The sequence below is a fragment of the Budorcas taxicolor genome, chromosome 1, assembly GCF_023091745.1.
Source record: "Budorcas taxicolor isolate Tak-1 chromosome 1, Takin1.1, whole genome shotgun sequence".
NCBI classification, from domain to species: Eukaryota; Metazoa; Chordata; class Mammalia; order Artiodactyla; family Bovidae; genus Budorcas; species Budorcas taxicolor.
Window position 1 is genome coordinate 161,170,439 of NC_068910.1, and position 16,187 is coordinate 161,186,625.

The 16,187-nt window shown below is 45.7% G+C and overlaps 1 protein-coding gene across 1 annotated transcript in view; it reads left to right on the plus strand.

Annotated features, from left to right (window-relative positions):
- SLC7A14 (solute carrier family 7 member 14) overlaps positions 1-15,982 on the plus strand; it is a 50,561-nt gene extending 34,579 nt beyond the window's left edge. The window contains exons 5-7 of the mRNA XM_052644224.1: positions 464-672; positions 2,458-3,335; positions 15,660-15,982. Coding sequence (XP_052500184.1) covers positions 464-672; positions 2,458-3,335; positions 15,660-15,982 — 1,410 coding nt within the window. The remainder of the gene's footprint in view (positions 1-463; positions 673-2,457; positions 3,336-15,659) is intronic.
- Positions 15,983-16,187: the final 205 nt, after the last annotated feature.

Sequence of the window (16,187 nt, forward strand, 5' to 3'; positions counted from 1 at the left end):
TTTGGGGTAAGAAGTAGGAAAGACCCTGTAGGACCCGGAAAGTACAGAAGAAATGAGTCTTGTCCATGAGGGCACAGTGCCTCATGGTCAGTGCCAGGCCCTGGCTCCAGGACCTCTGGCTACAGCTCCTGCCATCGGATAATACCTGCTCTTCACTGAACTATCCATGTAGCTTCCGCTTTCAGGAGCTGAAATACCAGCAGACTTATTCCTCAGATATGAAAGGACCACAGAGAGATAGTAGGAACGACTTGGTCCAGTCCACTGAATTCACATGTGGGGAGGAAACCCTGAGACCAAGGGCTCCAGAGGCCAGATGACTGGTCTAAAGTAAAGGCACACACCAGGAAGTGGCAGATGCAGGCCCCCATGCAGGACCAGGTCTCTCCTCTGCTATGGGACACCCATCCATGCAACGGACTGATCCCTCTACCTCCAACCACGCTTCATCTCGTTTTAACAGGTGAGCGTCATCCTAACTCTGATGGTGCCATATGACGCCATTGACACGGAGTCCCCTCTCATGGAGATGTTTGTGGCTCGTGGGTTCTATGTGGCAAAGTTCGTCGTGGCCATCGGGTCCGTTGCAGGACTGACGGTCAGCTTGCTGGGCTCCCTCTTCCCGATGCCGAGGGTCATCTATGCCATGGCCGGCGATGGGCTCCTCTTCAGGTAAGGGCTATGCTCGTGGCATTCATTTTACTCTTCCATGACTATCCAGGGAGACTGTCACCCATCTTCCCTGTCACATGGACCATGGAACTTGTCATATATCTTGGCAAATAGTTTGAGTGAAAATAATTTAGGTCCTAAAACAGCCCCTCAGTTTGACTCTGGGTCCCTCAATCTAGCAACAAACTGGTACGTTCCCCCCACTGCCCCTCCCTTTTTATGTGACACTGCTGCTCCTTCGTAAAGATGGTGGGTGCCAAGATGCTACACGGGTGGCCTCCAGAAGGAGGGACCCATCCCAGGGGCGTCTTAGGCTTGCCCTCACGTTGAGCCCTGACAACTGCCCCTCTGAAGTTGAAAAAAGTTCAAAGTTACAATCAAAGAGAGGATAAGACCCTTTGAGCAGAACCTAGTAATAGCAGCAATGACTACCACCATTTATTGACCATGTGTGTATCCCAGGTATATGGGATCCCATTTAGTCATCACAATAACTCTATTTAACAGAACAGTGTACTAGATGAAAACTCAGGTAAAAAAAAAAATAAAACTTGCCCCAAATCCCCCAGTTGCTAGGTGGAGGGGGTCAGGATTTGAACCCAGGACTGTTTGACCAGAACGACCAGATTTTTAACTACATCAAGACACTGACACTTCCAGTCCCCTAATCTGGCCAGGAAGTAGCCTATCTGCCCATGACACAGGGGATGTGGCCCCATCTCTTGGTGCCTCTTGCCTCCTGTGTGAGGAACTTGCAGGTAAAGCATTCTTCAAGTGCACCAAACAAGGAGCAAACTGCCAAGGAGGTCTCAGGAGTTCAGAGGGACCCAGCTCAGAAACTTTACCTTAGCCATCAGCTGTCACCTTCTGCAACAGTTCCTGTGCATACCCTCTGAGGTCACCACTGGGTCAGAGCTGAGACCTTGGGGGAGCTGGAGGCTGATGGTGGTGGAGATGTGACAACTTCACACATCCAAAAGGTCTTTCTGCTCTCAAAGAAAACCGAGAGATGCTAGGCCTCTGAGCAGTTTCTAGTCTTGTGTGAATCACGGAAATAAGGGAGGACTGGAAGAGCAGCAAGAATGAGGGCCAGGAGAAGAGGAAGTTGGAAGGTGGGAGCCTACCTAAGTCTAAGGAACTGCTAAACAAGCGCCTGTCATTCAATCACCTTTGATGGTCTTCTCTATCTTCTCCAGTGAGTAACTGGCCAGATTTAGCTTTCATCCACAAGCACATGTTCTTAATGACTGTGCTATTTTGCAACCAAATCCCTATACTTTCATTGTAGAGCAAGCTTCTCAGGCTTTGGCAAAAATCAGAATCCTCTAGAGGTTTTTTAAAGTGTATAGTTTGTTGGGCCGTAGTAGGTGAAACCTGAAAATACACATCTCGAACAAGTTCCAAGGTGTTGCTAACACTGCTGATCTATGGACCATACTTTGGGTAACACAGGTGGAAAGGACCACCAGGCAGGTATGCGACTTCAACTATCCCCTCTTCATAGCAAAGTCTGGGCTTCAATTTAGATTCCTGAGAACCTCCTAGATTCAATCAACCCACCACATCATATAATTGAAGTAGGCACTTTAATAGAGCAGTTTGCCTCATACCCAAGGAATTAAAATAGATTCTGTTTAAATTATATTTCAGAAACTAGATCCTGGAGTAGGAACAGCAACAGTATTTAAAGCAGTGAATCCAGAAGTAAACTGGAGGAGCAGGACCAGGAGGTGTTAAACCATGTTGAATCAATCACCGTTAACCCTCTGCTTGCCCCTCCTCCAGATTCCTGGCTCACGTGAGCTCCTACACAGAGACCCCCGTGGTGGCCTGCATCGTTTCAGGATTCCTGGCAGCTCTCCTCTCCCTATTAGTCAGCTTGAGAGACCTGATTGAGATGATGTCCATCGGCACCCTCCTTGCCTACACCTTGGTCTCTGTCTGTGTCTTGCTGCTTCGATACCAGCCCGAGAGTGACATTGACGGCTTTGTCAAATTCCTTTCTGAGGAGCACACGAAGAAGAAGGAGGGCATTCTAGCTGACTGTGAGAAGGAAGTCTGCTCTCCTGTGAGTGAAGGGGAAGAGTTTTCTGGCCCAGCCACCAACACATGTGGGGCCAAAAACCTGCCATCCTTGGGAGACAATGAGATGCTCATAGGGAAATCAGACAAGTCAACCTACAACGTCAACCACCCAAACTACGGCACTGTGGACATGACCACAGGCATAGAAGCTGATGAATCTGAAAACATTTATCTCATCAAGTTGAAGAAGCTGATTGGGCCCCGTTACTACACCATGAGGATCCAGCTGGGCCTTCCGGGCAAAATGGACCGGCCCACAGCCGCCACAGGGCACACGGTGACCATCTGCGTGCTCCTGCTCTTCATCCTTATGTTCGTCTTCTGCTCCTTCATCATCTTTGGTTCCGACTACATCTCAGAGCAGAGCTGGTGGGCCATCCTTCTAGTCGTTCTGATGGTGCTGCTGATCAGCGCCCTGGTGTTTGTGATCCTGCAGCAACCAGAGAACCCCAAGAAGCTGCCCTACATGGCTCCCTGCCTCCCCTTTGTGCCTGCCTTTGCCATGCTGGTGAACATCTATCTCATGCTAAAGCTCTCCACCATCACGTGGATCCGGTTTGCAGTCTGGTGCTTTGTGGGTAAGCAACTTCCTCTGGAGCCTTGAAAGTTCCCTCCTAAGGCCTTGACCAGGCTTATCCCAAAGTTGCCTCCTAGCCCGATTGGGCATCCCCTTGCCAAGAGAATTCTGGCTGGTTCTATGGATCCTTGCTTTCTGCTTTAGAGTCAAAAAAGCCACGTGTGACCTTTCTGCCTGTTATGATCTTGGTTGTTCGTTCTGAAGAATGATACTGATCAATCCATCACTTCACTGAATAGCTTACTGGATATTCTTTTGTGGATAATTAGTATCATAGAAAGTGATACTTATTTCATTTTAAGTGGATCCACATTTTTAAATGAATCCACATTTTTTAAAAAGGACAAAAATAACATATAAATTGAGGGTGGGAAAGGTTGATTGGAATTCTTAAAAACTAAAAATCATGAAGAATTTTATTTATCTTATGTTGGACAGAATTAAAATAGCAATCATGCCACATTTTTAAACAAGCAAAGTATGAATTAAGTATGCATTCTTGGCATAATTTTTTGACAAAAATTACATCCTGGCACCATTGAATAGTCCTCATTTTTTATCAACTTTCACAAAATATTTGAGCATTTCATTTTTTCCCAAGATCTTTCCTCATCCATTGATATTCCAATCATTTTCTTGGAAAATACCTATCACATCATCATCCTTGCTGATTTTCTCTTTTTCTCTTGATAACTGATAAGGCTCTGTCAGGTTCTCAACATCCACAGCTTTAAGTGAATTACCATTGCTCTCTCTAAACTCACTTTCACTGCCTTCAGGCAGTCCTGTATCGTCCCAAAGATTTCTAATTTTCCTTTGGAATCAGTTTATATTATATTCACATTACCTGTTTAACATATTCGACCATTACTGATGAAATGGCTGGGGATAGGGGCTCATGATAACTTAAGAGATATGTTTAAGTGAATGCTCATTTTAAGATTCCTTATTTATTATTTTTGTATTTCCTATATAATTCGGTAACCCTGGCATCTCTGGCAACAAATACTTAGCTAAGGAAGGTCCTTAGGTGCTTTGAGGAATAGGAAAGTAAAGAATAAGGGAGGCAAAATAAATACGTGTGAATCAACCAGCCTGGGCAAGGCAACAAAAAGACTCGTGGAGTCGTAGCCCAACCACTCCTTGAGATGAGGAATATAGGTGTTCAACGTGGTGACTTCTGTTCCCAAACCATATTGTTGTTCATGCTCAATACCTATCTGTGATTATAAAGCACTCTTCAGATAAGAAAAAGGAATCTTTCACTCAGAATAGTTGGGAAGGACTTTAAGGAGGCAGAATTTGAACTGGACGACAAGATAGGTTTTAGACAGAGGGAAGTGGGGGGCGGAACACAGTAATCAAAGGCAAGAGCATGTGTCTCCCAGAAGATTCCTCACCTCTGAAGGCCATCCTGCCCCTTCCTGTCGGCATTTTGTACCAATTTTCCATTACCTAAGCCTCATCCCTTGTTAGACTTTAAGGGATCTCTTGAAAGGACCCCGCTGACTTGTCAAAGTTCTAAGCATTTAAATGATTTATTCACAATCTCTCACTTCTGTTTAAACATTTTGCCACTGGAACAAGAAGCAAACCAATGCAAAGATGATACTATGGGTAGAAATGACTAAAGTGTGTAGAAATATTAGAGTCATATGTTCGTCAAATGAATAAAGGCACAGACACAAATACCCCAGAATTTATTCACCTTTTCCTGGACTATCCAAGCTAGATATAGCCTTCAATATCTAGTACAGTGTTACCCACAGTGTGGTAACCATTCCACTGTTAATATTTGGACTGATTTTAGAGAGCATATGAACTTTTCAAAATATTGTATGGTTATTACTCACTTTCACAAACACTACACAAACAGATATACTCAAATCATTGCTTTTTAATAATTCATTTATTTTAATTTTGACTGTGCTGGGTCTTCATTGTTGCGCTCAAGCTTTCTCTAGTTGCTGCGAGCAGAAGCTATGCTCTAATTTCAGTGCTTGGGCTTCTCATTGCGGTGGCTTCTTTTGGCTTCTTTTGTTGGAGCACAGGCCCCAGGCGCACAGGCTTCAGTAGCTGTGCATGAGGGTTCAGTATTTGCAGCACAAGGACTCAGTAGATGTGGCACACAGGCCTAGTTGCTCCAAGGCATGTAGGATCTTCCCAGACCAGGGATCAAACCCGTGTCCCCTGCACTGGCAGGCAGACTCTCATCCGTGGTACCACCAGGAAAGCCCAATTATTTTTAAATTTCAAAAGTGAGTTAAACAGAAGAAAAAACATGAGTACTTAAGCCATATGATTCAAAGCGATAAATAACACTTATATGGCACTTACCACATATCAGCCATCATTCCAAAGGCTTCACTTATATTAACTTATTTAATCCACACAACCAGATCCATTTTACAGATGAGGAAACTAACGCACTTGACTTAGGTCACATAGTTAGAATATAGCAAAGCCAAATTAGAACTCAGGTGGTATAATTCCAGAGTCCACAATCATAGTCACTACATTAAAAATGTAGTATATAAATAAAATGTAAATAAAGTTTGAGAAACATTGAAACACTCTCCACTTCTCCCTCTCTTAACTATACAGATAAGTAAACTGAACTTCCAAAAGGTTCAATAACATGCTCAAGGTCAGCAAGAATAACAGGAAACTACTCACAGAGCTACCACAATCCAGAATCTCCATGCTCAGTGGGGGCCTCCTACCTCCCCACCACAGTGCTTCTGAGCAGACCTTCGTATCTGCCCAGAATGTTTGAGATGTAGTCTGTGCAGATTAACGCAGGGCTGGCTTCACGGGTGGATGATCTGTGCAGTCACACAGGGCCTCGTGCTTGGTTTAATGCTCTGGTGCTGTCTTCTTGCATTCTTAACAATGTTTTAACAAGAGGCTCCATGGTTTCATTTTGCACTGGGACCTATAAATTATGTAGTCAGTCCTGCATAGTATCTGTGTTTCTGGAAAACCAGAGGAATTTTGCCAAAGTGATGCAATGGCCTATTGCCTTTGGAGTCAGACAGCCCCAAGTTCAAATCAAAACTCTGCCACTTCCTTGTGACCTTGGGAAATTCATTTAATTCCTTTGGGCCTCAGTTTACTCATGTGTAAAAATGCAGATAATTCTGCTAGACTTGATCTGGTTGCAGTTTGGGGCTTAAACAAGAAAACAGCAGGGAAAGCAGTAAGAGCTTTTTCTTTCCTGCCTTTCTTTTAAAAAGCTGAAATGATTCATTGTCTCCCAGACTAGCTGTCACATGCGAAAGTACAACGTGAACCTGTTCTGACTCAGGCTGCCTTCCCAATTATCAGGCAGAAGAAAGTTCCCAGAGAACCTTTTGTAATCTTGCTGATAACACAAACTTCAAGCTGGCTCCAGAAACTGATACTCCCTGGCATGGGAGGGTGCCACCCTGCAGCCTGAGCGGGCCAGACAGAGGACACTGGAGCCTGTAGTTTAAGAAGCACCCAGCTGCTGGCTACTAACTGCTTTGGTATCATTATCTCTGAAGGCTCATAGATAAGTTTCGCCCAGAACAAAGATTCTCAACTCAGACTACACAACAGAATCATGTGAGTTGCTTCTGAAACATTCTACGCCCAGGATCTCCCCACAGAGATGTTCTGATTCAATTGATCTGGTACGGCCAACCACGGTATTTTTAAAGCTTCCCTGGGTAATTCTGTCATGTAGTCAGGTTTACAATGATCTAGAACAGTGGTTCTCAAAGTAAGATCCCAGACCTGCCACATCAGTATTACGTGGAAACTAGTGAAAAATGCAATTTTAGACTCCAGCCCAGACCTACAGATAGAATCAGAATCTCTGAGGGCAATGTAGATTTTAACAAGTCCACCAGGTAATTCTGCTGTGTGCTCAAATATGAGATACACTGATCTAGAGAGAAGAATAAGACAATAATTAGCAGGTAGGCAGATAATTTAATTACAAAATTCCCTGGTTTTTGCTATATAAAATATATCCATCCCACAACCCCAAATTGGCTTATAAAATCTTTAACTATCTTATAGAATAAATTTCCCATCTCTAAACATCTGAGTCTCCAAAATGTCAGATTTTTCTTCTTCATCTCTCTATTCATAATATAAGTTTCCCAAGGAGAACAGTAGAGAGATTTCTAAATGGAGCTTATTATGAAACATCCACTACTTTTTAAAAAGATTTACATGGTTGGGCTGAGTCATAACTTGATAATCTTCTCAAACACATTTTTACCCAAATTTCTCTAAATGAATCTTCATTACAGCATTTTTGTAACAATGTTTAGCTAAGTTTTTGTCCTTAGGAAGAGCCCAACTCATAGCGAGAAATGAAGCAGTTCTTAATAGATACCCAGCACTTGTTTCTTTTCCTTCCGACAAGAGAAATAACACACATAGCAAAAGTTTAATAATCCCCAACAAAATGAACACAAAGCCAGCCTTCATTTACCTTTTCTCTTAAATGATGCAGTTTTGTAAAAGAATACCTCAAGGAGTTGGGCAGAGTCCCAGAAACCAGCAGGGACCAGTAAGAACACTGTATGATGGTATTCTCCAGGCACGTGTCAGGTCTACTGGTCCCTGTGGGCCTTTATTGTAGATTAACCATCCGTTAGACCAGCTCACAGGTACCCTTACCCTGCATGCCAAGTTGCTCCAGTCATGTCTGACTCTTTGTGACCCCATGACCATAACCCTTACTCTAGATGTTGTCAAGATTTCATCTGGAGTTTTTTCAGTCCCTCAGGAAAACCAGGTGGCGCTGGTAGTAAAGAAGCCGCTGGCCAATACAGGAGACTAAGAAATGCAGGTTCCATCCCCGGTTGGGAAGCTCCCCTGGAGGAGGGCCCAGCACCCCTCCAGCATTCTTGCCTAGAGAATCCCACAGACCGAGGATCCTGGCAGGCCACAGCCCATAGGGGTGCAGAGAGCTGGCCACAACTGAAGCAGCTTAGCACACACACAGCTTTAGAGAACAGACGGGACGTGTGCTTTGGGCAACGGACCTCATAAATCCTGGACTAAACCATCAACATCCCAAAGAGAAGACACACTTCACGGTTTTCGCCTGAGCTCTCATCTGAAATCCTCCTGGAAACTGACTCAAAGCAGCCATTGTGATGACGGGACGAGAAGGGAGAGAAGGGGGCCATGACTTCAACCTTGAGAGGGCACCAAGGTACACAAATTCCTGGGTGCTGGGCCCTCCTCCAGGGGAGCTTCCCAACCGGGGATGGAACCTGCATTTCTTAGTCTCCTGTATTGGCCAGCGGCTTCTTTACTACCAGCGCCACCTGGTTTTCCTCAGAGGGACTGAAAAAACTCCAAATGATATGTCCCATAAATCAGTTCGAAATTCTCCTTGTAGGAAGTGGGAAAACTGTCAGCTTCACCATCAAAATTATGCTCAGAAGAGAAAGAAAAATCACAGAGGCCAGGATGAGGATGGCAACAAAGCCAAGCTGATTCCAAGAGGGAGGGAGGGAGCAGGTAAAGCCTGTAGCTGCTGAGGCTGCCTGCTGGTGGAGGTGCTGGGCTGGCCAGGGAGACACCTGGGGAGGAGGGGGCAGCTGAGACTGGAGGGCCAGGAGACCACGCAGTGGAAGGCCCTGGAACAGGTGTGTGCAGTTCCCCCAAAACAGGCAGTGCTGTGAGTGAGCGATGGGCTCCTCTCCCTCAGCAGTACAGGTGTGAGGTCATCCTAACCCTGTGCTTGCAGTTTTAGCTTGTTCGTTCTCCTTGCTGTCTAGCACCCCACAGTGTTGATATACCACAACGTATTTACCCATTCTTGGATCCATGGGCATTCAGCATGGCAGCTGCTGCGGACATTCTCACACATGATTTCAATGGACACAGGGTTTGTGCTTTGGTTGAGTTTCTGCTAAGTTAAGAAGTGGAACTGCTGGAGTTTTTAATGTTCTTTAAGAAGGCTGCCTTTGGTCTCATAGCCATTATACTCCTCGAATAAAATAAGGGCCCCCAGCTCCATTTTGCAGCTGGGAAACTGAAGCATAAAGAATGTGACATTATGTTAGATCAACTGCGGGCCCGGAATTGAAGCTCCTCTGGTCCCCACTTCGTCCTGAGCCTTGCTCTTCCTGGCCACACCATATTAAACAAACCCAACTGTTGTTAGAATCAACAGGGCTTGTGGGTATTTAAAAAATAACCAGCAAAGTGGGAGTTGGTGGGGACTGTGCTGGATGGGAGGACACCTTCTCAGTACTATCTTCATTCCTGCACCAGCAAGTGTCTGTTTTGGAAAGTTGATCCCAGACTAGAAAAAATTAAAAAGCCTCTGGGCATAACAAAGTGCCTCAGTTATCTGCAGCAGGCAGGGCTTCCTGCCTGACGGGGCGCCCCAGAAAGAGACAGCTCCACCCAGCCTGCGGTCAGGTGGCCCACCCCCTCTGGCACCGAGTGTGGAGCCACGTGCAGGGCACAGGAAGCTCCTGGGGGACTCTAGAGAGCAGGAACCTGCTTCGTGACCTGAGCTAGAACCTGCCAGGTTGGAAATCTGTCTAGCTCTGGGTCACCTAGTCTCTTTTCAGGGCTGAGTTTTTGTCCTAGGATTTCTCCCACATGATCCAGAGGATCCCTTACCCGTCTCATTTGTAGGTTTGAGGTCATGTGTTTAGTTTGCACAGGATGACACAGGGCTTTGCACAGGGCCAAGACAAGTGGAATAAATAGATGTTTTGCCAGCTGATACTGAGATGCCCCAGGCTTGTGAAAGCAACTTAGCATCCCAAACCTTCCTGTAGGCCCCCAATAGGCAGCCCTCCATGCAGACTCAAGAGATGTGAGTTCTGATGCCATTTCAATCCCTGCATATTGTCCAGGTCTTAACTCCTCTGGGATGATGTGCAAGAAAGTAGGTTTGTATAAAGGGCTTTCCAATCACAAGGTGTCCTGTTACATAAAGAAAGCCCATTCAATGGCTGAAGGCATGATCCTTCACCTCGTCCAGCCCGAACCTCTCACAGGCACAGAACTGTCTGGAAAAGAAGCCAGAGCCTCCCTCTGAACATTTACCTTCCATATAAACAGCTTCCCATGGGACTCATTGCCATTACTGGGTGCCCAGTACAGCCATGTTTGCTGTGAAAATATTGGAACACTTCTGTGCCTTCTGCCAACTAGTTGCTGCCTTGAATGCCCCATCTACAATCCATCACATAAAAAATAACTCCAGCCTAGCAGGGGGCCTCCAAGACCCTCTGCAGCACAAAAGCTGGCTGCCTTCTGATTTTTCACCTGCCTTTCATTTATTCAGATATCAGATAGATACCTACAAAGCAGTGGATCTACGTTTTTATGGAACTGGAGAATTAAATCCACAAATAGAATAAATAATATTACTTATCAATTAGCCACCTTAGTCTTGAGACTTTATTCCAAATGACTTCTGGCTTGTCCTAGAAGCTAATCCACTGTCAAAAGATAAAACTTTGCCATCCACAAGGATTTACAAAAGAATAAACCCAATCCCACTGACAACCTGAATAATAGGACCCAAAACCTATTTCAAGCAAAGACAGCATCATTGGAATAAGTGTATAGCTTTAAAAAGTGAAGAGTCTATCCAAACAAATAATTCAGGAAAATTTTGATGTTTCTGGATATCAGATGATATTAAGGAATTATTCATTTTTAGACGTGATAATGGGACAAAGTTAAGTTTTTTAGAGGAGTCTATTTTATAGATACCTGCTAAAGCATTTACAGAGAAAACAGGATGGAAGGAATTTGTTTCAAAGTAATCTAAAGAGAAAGGGGTAGGTGAGCGGGTGTCAGGAGGGGAAAAGCTAGTGATGAATACATGGGCCTTTTTATACTGTTCTCTCCATTTCTGTATGTTTCAAATTCTTCAAAAGTAAAGTTCAGGGACTCCCCTCGCAGTCCAGTGGCTAAGACTCTGCGCTCTCCAGGCAAAGGAACCAGTTCAGTCCCTGGTCAGGGAACTAGAGTCCGCCTGCTGCAGCTGTTAAGATCCCGCATGCCACAACTAAGACCCGGCACAGCCAAATAAGAAGATAATAAATGTTATAAGCAGTAAAGTTCAGCAAAATCATTTCCAATTAGTGTATACCTCCCAACCACCCCCTGGTAGGTGGGAGAAATAACAATTGGAAGCAGCCAGGATCCGGACATGGAAGGACCTGGAAGGAACTGCCGTCTGCACAGTCTAAACACTGACTATGCAGCTATAGAAAACCCTGTATTTGGTCTTGTGCCACAGTCTTCTGTGAAATGCCATAATCATAACCTATACACACACACCCCATTCTCACGAGGAATCTAAACAAGATAACACTTGTAGTGTATTTTTAGTTCCTTGGGAGAAAGGCCGCACCACTGTAGGACCTCAGCACCCAGGGGCGCTGGGTGAAGTGCTGTCTAGATGGTTCAGGATTCCCAGAATCCCCACAGATTTTTCAGAAACTACCTCATGCTTCATTCTCTAAGCCAACTGAAAAAAGGAGCAGAAACAAAACACCCTGCTTCTACACAGGAGGCTTTTAGCAGCTCTGTTTACTCCTCCAACACAAAGCCCTTGTTTATGTGTGACAGATGGTAATACATGTTTCTCTCCTCCCGCCCTCTCTCTCTTTCTCTCTCTCTGCTCCCCTTTCATTTGTTCCCCTCTGTTTCTTTGTCCTTCTCCATTCTTCCTTTTCTCCAGTCTTTCCCTGCCTCACACCACTTTTCCTGAACTGACTCAGGGGCCCGCAAGAAGGATAAAGGCAGACAGAACACCAACCCCTAGGAGAGCACATGTGCCCAAGCTGTCTATGCAAGCTGTCAGGCCAATGCACACAGTCGCTTCTGGGTGCACAGTCCTCATATTTGAAATGTACTTTTGAAGACAGAGTGACACACCTTAGAAACTGTAGGGGGCTCAGAGCAAACATTAAAAGGCCCATAAATATTTAGGGATGTTTCCATGGGTTGCTTTCCCAAAGTAATCATAGTTGACACATTTGAGTACTCACACACACACACACACACACATACATACTCATGTTCCTTCCAAGCCCAACCACTCCCAAACAAAACCTAAGCTCGCACTGACTATTTCTGTGCCAGGCAGTCTCTAACCCAGTGAGGGAGGAGATGTGAAGGGCTGGATAAGCTAGAGCCTCCTCTCTCATGGACTGCTGGTGCTGCCCCTCACATGCCCAGGCAAGTGACTCAGTCTTTCCCAGTCTCCATTTCTCCATCTATAAAACGAAGGTATTCGAACAGATCAAGGACACAGACTCTTTCCTAGCTCTAAATATCTATGATTCTATAAAGAATCACACCAAAGTTCTTGGAGAACTATCATAAACCAATCTATCTGATGGGCTTCCCTGGGGGTTCAGACAGTAAAAGTCCACCTGCAATGCAGGAGATGCAAGTTCAATCCCTGGGTCAGGAAGATCCCCTGGAGAAAGGACTGGCTACCCACTCCAGTATTCTTGCCTGGAGAATTCCGTGGACTGAGGAGCCTGGCGGGCTACAGTCTATGGAGTCACAAAGAGTCGGACACAACTGAACGACTGACACTTTCACACTTTCACTTCACAGTCTATCAGACAAAACACCCCAATACTTGGTAGGGTTAGGGGAAGGTCTGTCAGAATAGATGTCAAACCAGTGCTTGATGACCTCTGTAGTACAGAGAAGAGAAGCCAGGGGCAAGGGGAAAAGAAAAAATTTTATTAAGTTTAGTAGGGAAACAACACACTTACAAACAGGATCTGAGAACGGGATCAAAAAGGAAAGAACTGACATAACAGATACCAAGCAGACAGGGGAGGCAAGCTCTGCCACCTACTTGGATGTCTAGGAAAAAAGATAGCAAGAAAGAAAAACTGGGCAAAAGGAGGTGTGTGCCTGACAATAAACTCAGTCTCCTGAAATTTACTCTCTCATTTCAAATGTGCTTCCAACAGGTATTCTCCAAGCAGCAAACTGGTAGCCCTTTTAAAAGAGGCCTCGATTTGGTGCCTTGTTCTCCACAATAAGAACTATCCCCCATGCCCACCCCACCCCCAGCACCAGAAAGAAAGAGTAAGATCCATGCTCAGAAAAAATGAAATTGCTATTTGAGAACAGCCACATCTGCCAATGATTAACTCCAGGATTTATTACCAATTAGGACTATAAATGTCTGCTTACTTTGGCTCCTGGAAAGTTGATTTCACAGGAAAATGAGGGGGGGAGGGAGTGGTAGTGGCAGGGAGAGTCATTTGAGACAAGGAGGGAGAAATCCAAGCTTAAAAAGACACACTTCAAATTCAAAAGGAAGCAGAATACCTCGGGGACCAGAGCGGAAAGCAGGCTTTACCTTGTGGTTCTAAGCAAACAGCCCAGCAGATGCCCGCAGGGTTAGCAAAGTCAGAGACACTAGTGCCACCCAGAAAAATGTGTTGGTACCTGGAAGGAGCTGCAAAACCGAGGGGACGGCAGTGGCCAGGCCACCAAACGGCCAAGGTGGGCAGTGGAGCACACACATCAGGAGTTTTGGGGTTTTTTTGGCCACGTCACAAGGCTTGCAGTGGTATTTTATGAATCCATCTTATCTCCTTTGTTAGTCTATATTAATATTATGGACTGAATTGTGTCCCTCCCAAATTCATATTGAAGCTCCAACCCGCAATGTTGTTTTTTCGCCAAGCTGTGAGGCTGGCGGGATCTTAGTTCCCCAACCAGGGATTGAACTGGGCCCAGGGCGATGAAATGGTAAATCCTGACTATTGGACTGCAAGGGAATTCCTGCCTCAGGAGCTTTAAGGTTCCGTATCTCAGGGGTTCTCAGCTTTGGCTGACCACTGGAATCACCTGTGAAGCTCTAAAACCACCTACACCTGAGTCACAATGAAGACCAATTAAATCAGAATCTCCAAGGGATGAGGTATCAGGATTGTGCAGGAACTCCCCAGGTGACCCGCCAGGTGCAGCCAGGGTTGAGAATCACTGCTTATGTCGTTTCCTCCTCATAGCAGCCCCCTGTATTGGTACAGTACTCTCGAGATTTCATACAAGAGAAAGCTGAGGCACAATGAGGCCCAGTAGCTGGTCCAGGGTTACACAGTGATGGAGGCAGGGTTTGTACTCAGACCTCACCTTCTTAACCATCATGCCCCTTGGCCTCCAACGCTATGGTTCTCAGCACTCCAGGCCCTGGGCCTCCATGGGCTTTTCTCAAACTATTTTCACATATTTTTTTCCTAAAAATTCTTATAGAAATGAGACATTAGCCCATATAATGCTACAGGTTAACTAGGAAGGGAGGCTTCCTTCCTTTGCTTGGAATGACATCAAAAGGAGGTTGCACTGAACATTTCATGCTCATTGGGAGTTCTCATTCATCCCTTCAACAAACATTAAGTGCCAGTTTTCCACAGTCTATAAACTAGAACCACCCTGTACAGATAATCACACAACAGGTACTCTAAGGTCGTAACAGTGGCATGAGAGTCCACAGGCACTGAGAGTCCACAAACGAAAGTGGACAGCTGAGTGACAGTAAGGTATGATGACTCTGGTGAGTGAAAAGGGGCAAAGTACATCACATATATGCATGTTGCTACATGGTAAAATGGGGCTTCCCAGGTGGCACTAGTGGTAAAGAACCCGCTCGCCAGTGTAGGAGAGAGAAGAGACGTGGGTTCGATCCTGGGCTGAGGAGATCATCTGGAGAAGGGAATGGCAATCTACCCCAGTATTCCTGCCTGGACAATCCCATGGACAGAGGGACCTGGTGGGTTATATAGTCCATAGAGTTGCAAAGTCAGACATGACCGAAGCAACTTAGCACTCACACATGTGGTGAAATAAAACAATGAGCCCATAAATGGAAATCTGGGATCGTAAAATGCTAGAAGGCTGGGAGTACACTGTGGGTGATCCGTAACTATTTAAACCAGAAAAGAAAAGGCAAATTCCTGGCTGGCACCTACACGAGTATAGTGAGCTAGACGTCAACAGGGTAGTGGGGACTGAGGTGACCTCAAGTGTGCCATATCCTAACTGAAGATATCCCAGTTCTCACCTCCAGCCAGAAGTTTCCATGTAGGAATGTGGGTACAGCATTATCAGTCCTTCTGCTCTAAGCATGGGTTGCTTAAAGATCTACCATTTTTAAATGGCATCTAAGTCGAGTCTTTTCAAAACGCTGTGCAGACCAAAGAAAACACATCCACCACCAGGCCTGCTCTCATCGTTGAGAGTAAGCCCCCTGCTCGGCGCGTGGATCCCCAAACAAAAGCTTATTCACCTGTGCTTCCCCCCACTCACCCCACCCCCACTGCAGGTATGCTCATCTATTTTGGATACGGCATCTGGAATAGCACCCTAGAAATCAGCGCCCGAGAAGAAGCCCTGCACCAGAGCACGTACCAGCGCTATGACGTGGACGACCCCTTCTCAGTGGAGGAGGGCTTCTCCTATGCCACTGAGGGCGAGAGCCAGGAGAACTGGGGCGGGCCGGCGGAGGACAAAGGCTTCTATTACCAGCAGATGTCAGATACGCAGTCCAACACCCGGACGAGTAGCAAGGCGAAGAGCAAAAGCAAACACAAACAGAACTCAGAGGCCCTGATTGCAAACGATGAGTTAGATTACTCTCCAGAGTAGGAGCACACACACCAGAAATGTGCAGACATGGTGGCGATTTCTTTTCAGTAACTTCACCTGTGGGCTAGAAGGTGGAAACTTCTTTGGCTCTCATTTCAAAACTCCAGCCTTTCCCAAAGTCAGTCCCCAGTCATAGCCTGTCATTTGCCACCTCTGCTCTTCACGACAGTTCTGCGGAAGGGCTTCACCTGGGTCCCATAACTAG